General features: G+C 35.0%; 1 protein-coding gene across 2 annotated transcripts; it reads left to right on the top strand.

Moving 5' to 3' along the window:
* Positions 1-244: 244 nt before the first annotated feature.
* LOC139858152 (probable serine/threonine-protein kinase PIX13) lies at positions 245-5,271 on the top strand. Of its 2 annotated transcripts, none has more exons than XM_071847005.1 (6): positions 245-551; positions 1,062-1,342; positions 2,110-2,245; positions 2,601-2,743; positions 2,842-2,962; positions 4,518-5,271. In XM_071847005.1, exons 1-6 carry the CDS (start codon positions 491-493, stop codon positions 4,964-4,966), a joined length of 1,191 nt encoding a protein of 396 aa, XP_071703106.1. In that variant the 5' UTR covers positions 245-490; the 3' UTR covers positions 4,967-5,271. The 2 variants fall into 2 exon arrangements, with proteins under 2 accessions (XP_071703106.1, XP_071703105.1); XM_071847004.1 differs by having other exon boundaries at positions 246-551; positions 984-1,342.
* Positions 5,272-6,977: the final 1,706 nt, after the last annotated feature.

Genomic DNA, 6,977 nt, shown 5'->3' with positions numbered 1-6,977 from the left:
AACTTTCAAGTCACATATTCTTTAGAAACATGGTTCACGTATTAAAAAAAAAAAAAACTACAAAGACAAACAGTACCAAAATAGTTATTGTGCGTACAATAGCGGCAAGACAGATCTAGTAAGATATACGACTTGGTCTTCCCCGTGTACTCCTAGAAAATAATCGATCTTCGCTTCAAACTCGCTAAATAAATACAGAATTTACAAAACATACTCGGTTTCCACCACCCACACACACATAGTTACATACCACCATTATCATAAATTCCAAAATTTAAAGTGGACAGATTTTACAAAACCTTTATCTTTAAATTTTAGTCATAGGTCAATATATTCATTAAATATACAAAGGTTGTTGCTTTCCCATTTTCATATATTGAAAATTAAACATATATCATCAAGACTTCATTTTTCAAGGATTCAACTTTCAACTATGTACTTCTTCTGATTTCCCAAAGAGAAAGTGAGCAGAAAACAGGGGGTTTTCATTATGGGTCTTTGCAATTCTACAACTAATATTGCTCCTAGCACCAGTCAAAATTTCAGTTCAGGTAAAAAAGCTTAAATCTTTATCATATATTTTGGCTGATTATTAGTGGGTTTTGTGTTTTCTTTCACTTTTTGCTGTTGAATTTGTTATGTTCCATCATTTCTTTAGTTGACTGTGAAAAATTTGCTTCATTTTTGACTTTTCTCTATGAACTCTGTGCATTTGTTTGTGGGTCTTATGATTTCAGTTGACTTGCCCTAAAAAGTTTTGAAATTTCATCTCAGTTAGTTAATACATCACCATCTAACCTCAGTTCAATTAGACAATTACATCTAAAGTTCTAATTTCTAATTTTTAAATCTCTAATTACACATATTTGTGTGTTTTCTTGAATTACAACCCTATTTTTCTGAACCATATAGATAAATTTTGATCACCATATGAAGTTCTTCAATTGTGTTTTAATTGAATCAAGATTATTCCGGTAATATAGTTGTAGGGAGTTCAAATACAACCACCACTACAACAAGTATTACAACAACATCATCATCAGTATCAATATCATCATCAGGAATTAGTGGCAATGTATCCGGGAACAGCATGTTTTCGTCAGGCAGCGGTGACGATCGTGGGCCCGGTGGCCAGATCTTGCCTCATCCAAATCTGAAATTATATACATTTTCCGAACTCAAATCGGCAACAAAAAACTTCAGAAACGATACAATTTTAGGTGAAGGTGGTTTTGGGAAGGTTTATAAAGGTTGGATTGAATCTAAAGTTAATGGCTCTGGTTCTGTAATTGCTGTCAAGAAGTTGAATTCTGAGAGTATGCAAGGAATTGAAGAATGGCAGGTAATTCAGAACGGGTACAATCGTTTATTGCATCTATGTACAACTTGATTGTGTTATTTTCTTGACATATATGTGACTACATTTTAATATTGGTGAAGATGTGCTATTTGAGAGGTTAGTGCAAGACCTTTTGAGTATTTTATTGTTGTTAAAGCATCAACTTAATGATACAAGTTGGGATGGAATCATACAAAATGATTAACACAAACATGTTTTTCGTTTATTCTTTTGCTAGATAATTGTTTCTTTTTATCCCCTGCAAGAGTCCTCTAAAACCATATCATCTTATTTGTAAATTGTTTATTTTGAAAATATTTATGCTTGAAACATATATATTTGATATACAACGACAACGTGGGTAACGAAACGACTTCTTTTCTATTCTAGAGTAGAGGAAAGATTGTCTACATTTCACCTCCCCTTACCCTGAGCACGGGATTGGGTATCGTTGTTGTTGTTGTTGTTGTTGTTGTTGTATATATTTGATATATTTGTTGGTCACCGTCCGTCTCGACCCCGCCTCGTCCTTTCAAGGACCTGACCGACTCGTCTTCGTCTCGCGTCTTTTTCAACCTTTGTCCTTGCATGACATCTTTATTCATGTTTTTGGTAGCAAGCATTAGACATTGTGTGAAAGCACGTTATTTAATTTTGAACGGCAGTATCGGCATCATCCAGAGGGGACTTAACCACTTTCGCAATCATATGCCACCCACACACGCGTTAGGTTGCTAATGATGGTTAAATTTGATGATTTTTACTACTAGGCTGAGGTGAACTTTCTCGGAAGACTTTCACATCCAAATCTTGTAAAACTTTTGGGATACTGTTATGAGGGCAAAGAGCTTTTACTTGTTTACGAGTTCATGCAAAGAGGCAGCTTGGAGAACCACCTATTCGGAAGTAAGAACATATTATTATTTATGTAGGTGTCAAAACTATTAGATATCATATTTACTCTCATTTACTACTCCAAATCATTCATATTTTAAATAAATTCAGTCAAAGATACCTTATACATAAGGGCAAAACTTTACCATATATAAAGGAAGGACATTTATCATACATATCTTAAATCTAAAAAAAAATTATTCGTACAAGACACTCTTTTTGGGATGTAGGGAGTATGTATTAATCATGATACATGTGCATTGTATGGATCTTATTGTATGTTATGTTATATCATTGTGGTTCTCATTATGGAAATAATACCAGAACATAAAATTGAAGCTTATTCTGTTTGAATTGAAATGTACAGGAGGATCGACGGTTCAGCCGCTTGCATGGGATATACGTCTTAAAATTGCGATAGGAGCAGCTAGGGGTTTGTCATTTTTGCATACTTCAGATAAGTCGGTCATTTATAGAGACTTTAAGGCATCTAACATATTGCTAGACGGGGTAAGTTTATGCTTCTTATATTCGTCTCTGATTACAACTATTTTACAAGATCACGGCTGATTTTCTTTTCTTTTTCTTTTTGTTTGTGATTTTTGCAGTCGTATAATGCTAAGCTTTCGGATTTCGGGCTGGCTAAAATGGCATCAGCTAGTCAATCACACGTGACAACTCGAGTCATGGGTACATATGGTTATGCTGCTCCTGAGTATGTTACCACAGGTAATCTTTCTTTAGTTATTAAAAAAGGTCCGGTACATATGACTAGGGTCTAGGAGCATTAGTCCAAAACCTCAGACCATATCTAACCAAACGGAATTTGTTCAGTTTGGTTCAGCTTCAAGATGACATGATTTCGCTTTAATCTGAAAAAAATATCATCCGGTCAGTTTAACTTCGCTTTGTTTTCAAGTGTTGATCCAAACCGTGTCTATTAAATTAAGTTTAAGTTGATTCTATATGAATTTGTCTAGGTACTGAATCAGCTTTTAATGTTTTGACGAAGATACGCTGTATCTGAATTTCTGAATGTTAATGGGTCAAATATTTTCGAATGCTCTTTTAATTTAGTGAAAACAAAACTGACCATCAATGATAAAAATGATTTTCCTTTTTTTTTTTTTTTTTTTTGTGTTAAAGTCCTACTCCATCTCCCAAACCCTCTCAAGATAGCCTATTGGTTAGGGCTTTGAGTTCCTCCGAAAAGGTCTCGGGTTCAAACCTGAATCTTATCTTGAGGTAACCAGGGAATAGTCAAATACACAGTGGCGAAGCCTGGAATTTATATGAGTGATGTCACCAAACAATATTGAAATATTTCAAGTCACAAATTTTAATTGACAAATTATGATTACGTATAAACTATAAAAGGCCTAGTTACCTTCTTTTTTTTTGGACATCAGTTTGAGATCACCCAGGGGACTTAACCACACACACGTTCATCTCCCGTAGTTGCATAACCCGCCCTCAACTGCTGCCCTGAAGGAAACTCAGACCAATCCGAGGGCATGGCCAGTATAACCCCCTTCCCCGCTGCCCCCGCACTAAGCGAAAGGCGACCTGGGTGGATACTTCAGGTCAGGGATAACATTGAGTGTAACATTGCAGCCCAGCGGAGTCGAACTCCTTACCTCTCGCTAAGAGAGACATGTCACTACCAGCTGAACTACAACTCAATATTGTCTAGTTACCATCTAATACACATGTTTCATACGATTTTTTTTTATTTGAAACAATTCATAGTTGCAACTTCAAAGATCGAGACTTATAAATTTTTGTTGATGCTAATTGAGTTTGATAATGAGAAACACAATGTAGTCACCAAATAAATTGCAATGAAGTTTAAAAAACTTATGTTTATATGGGCAAGATTAGATCTTTAAAGATTGATGGATGGGCTTTTGACTTTTCAATGGTGTCACAACCCAAATACATGTGGTGTATCTTATATAATTGGACTAATTATTGGACTTATCAATGGACTTTGAATGGTGTCACTTGACCCCATAACCGTATATTATACTTGCTTCCTCCTCTGCAAAAACGGTCAAGGGTATACTCAGATAGACCCCGTACATTCAAGTAAATATGCCCATTTCCCCGGGTAGTCTAAACAGGGAAAAACATTATTCGTTTACCCGTTTTTCTACTTCATCTCCCGAATAGTCTCTCGTTTCTTCATAAGTTCATCTACGTCATTATATTTAGCACAAAATTGATTATCAAAAAACTTATTACAACTTCCCTAAAAGGAGTAAACTTCTATTACGTTTTTCAGGACACTTGTATGTGAAAAGTGACGTCTATGGTTTTGGGGTTGTGTTAGTTGAAATGCTAACAGGGTTACGGGCTCTTGACAATGGTCGCCCAGCAGCCCAACAAAATTTGGTTGACTGGGTCAAACCATATTTGGCCAACCGTAGAAAGATAAAGAACATAATGGACTCACGACTTGAAGGAAGATACCCTTCGAAAGCTGCAGCCCAAATTGCCCAACTAGCGTTGACGTGTCTCGCATCCGAACAAAAATCCCGTCCTTCAATGAAAGAAGTGGTGGCAACGCTAGAACGACTTGAAAATACTAAAGAAATAATGCCAAAAGTACCAAGAATACACAATTCAAGTCCTCGTTCGCCATATCGACAAGGCCAAAAACCTAATTTGCATCAGCGCTCGCCACTTCATGTTAGGCAAGAGATGAACCGAGACTCACCAAAAGGATCATGATACGTTTTAGATCTTATCATTTGATTGTGGATTAAGGCAGATAATAAGTCTTATATACATATTTATGGTGTGTATTTTTGTATGTGATTTAATCATATATATGTATATGTATATGTATGTATTTTTTAGTTAGTTTTATGAATAGTCATATACATTATCTCTCGTTGGAACCTCTGTTTAATTTCAAAATGATAGCTAGTAAGATGGAGAAATTGTATGTAATCTGAGTTCTATCTGGAGGCCATTTAAGGAGGATCGTATAATCGAATTTGGCATGTTTTAAATGAAGTTCAGTTTCTATCATTGTGTTGAAAGTAGCAATTTGTTTAGTCAACTCGAACCAATATATATGTATGTATTTTTTAGTTAGTTTTATATACATTATCTCTCGTTGGAACCTCTGTTTAATTTCAAAATGATAGCTAGTAAGATGGAGAAATTGTATGTAATCTGAGTTCTATCTGGAGGCCATTTAAGGAGGATCGTATAATCGAATTTGACATGTTTTAAATGAAGTTCAGTTTCTATCATTGTGTTGAAAGTAGCAGTTTGTTTAGTCAACTCGAACCAAAATTTGCTCTTCTTTTGAACCAACCGTTGGATGATGAAGTGTTAACAAAACAGAATTTCAATATTCCTCCTTTTTTATGAACTTGTTCTGTACCACATTGGAAATCATTTCATGCATTCGCATTTGAAAGTGGAATATAACCATGCAGCACATCTGTAGGGAATTAAATTACTGATAATCCAAGAATATATGTTTGTTTGTGAAAGCTAGAGAAGTAGAGTTTCAACTCAGTGTTTAACTTCAATTCTTGCGATTCTCGCAATTCGTGTGGTTTTATATGTTGAAATTCTGTTTTGTGTATGTATACGGCAAGGGTAATGATATATCCACCATCGAAATTACTTCATCTACCACAAATGTTGGTGATTTTAGTGTTATCAACAGTCATTTTAGTTAATTGGGATTTACTAGAAAGCAAAAGCTTATCGAATTAAGCTCAATGACGAGTTTGGAGAGTGCGGAGTGCACGTTCGTTCGAGTTAATTCAATAAGGTCTTGAAAATTACATCTTTTGATGAAAGGTAACCATTAATGGTTACATCATTTCATGAAGAGGGATGTTATTTTCTAAAAGGTTTAAACAAAGAGTTGCATCTTTTCGTTGAAAGGTTGCATATTTACATTGAAAGGTTACATCTTTTTGTCGCACCTTTTCATCTCTTATATATAGAGGACTTTGCTTTCATTCTAACTAACAGAAAACATACACATACTCTCTAACAATTTGATCAGTGATTTCATTGCCAAAAACACTGATTGCGTTCTTGTCTTATCCCTGTAAAGATTTCGTGTAACCGAGGCAATCGTAGGGTCGAAATACTTTATAGAGAAAGTGAACACACGATTCAAGAACGAATCCGGCAGTCAATTCATACCCAATTTCTAACAAATCTATAAAGTAATTGGTGATGATCATAAAGATTCTGAATCGTTAAAGTCATGTGGGATTGGATGAGTATTCATGCAATATTGGATCAAGCAACAACATATCTGTGGAACACGCATATGTCTCACGTTCTTATTAACTAGCGGATTAACAAGTCATTTCTGACTTGTGTATGTAAGTTTCTTCGTTTGTTTGCAATTAAGTATCATCTTTGATATGTATATTGATCATATGGGGCGGGCCGTTTATTGTGGCGGATCTTTTCTGCATGTGTATTGCAGTTAGAGTGACACATGAATTAAAATGGAACCAATATATTGTTGGCGGGTTCCTATAAATGTACGCAAAGGAATTCGTGTATAAAACGTATATTTAAATCGCAGTCGGTGTTTATGATGGAAGCTTTCCAACAATCAATAATATATATAAGAGACTTATGAGATTTACAAAAACAAATAATTAATTTGTGTTGCCCTCTGAAACAAATAAATAATGATGCGTCGGTTGTACGTTCTTCGATATTTTCACCCTTCGTGTTCTTTTCAAATTTTATG

Source organism: Rutidosis leptorrhynchoides, chromosome 7 (genome assembly GCF_046630445.1).
Source record: "Rutidosis leptorrhynchoides isolate AG116_Rl617_1_P2 chromosome 7, CSIRO_AGI_Rlap_v1, whole genome shotgun sequence".
Taxonomy (NCBI): Eukaryota; Viridiplantae; Streptophyta; class Magnoliopsida; order Asterales; family Asteraceae; genus Rutidosis; species Rutidosis leptorrhynchoides.
Note: the sequence above shows the minus strand (reverse complement) of the source record. Positions and strands in the feature narration are given on the sequence as shown.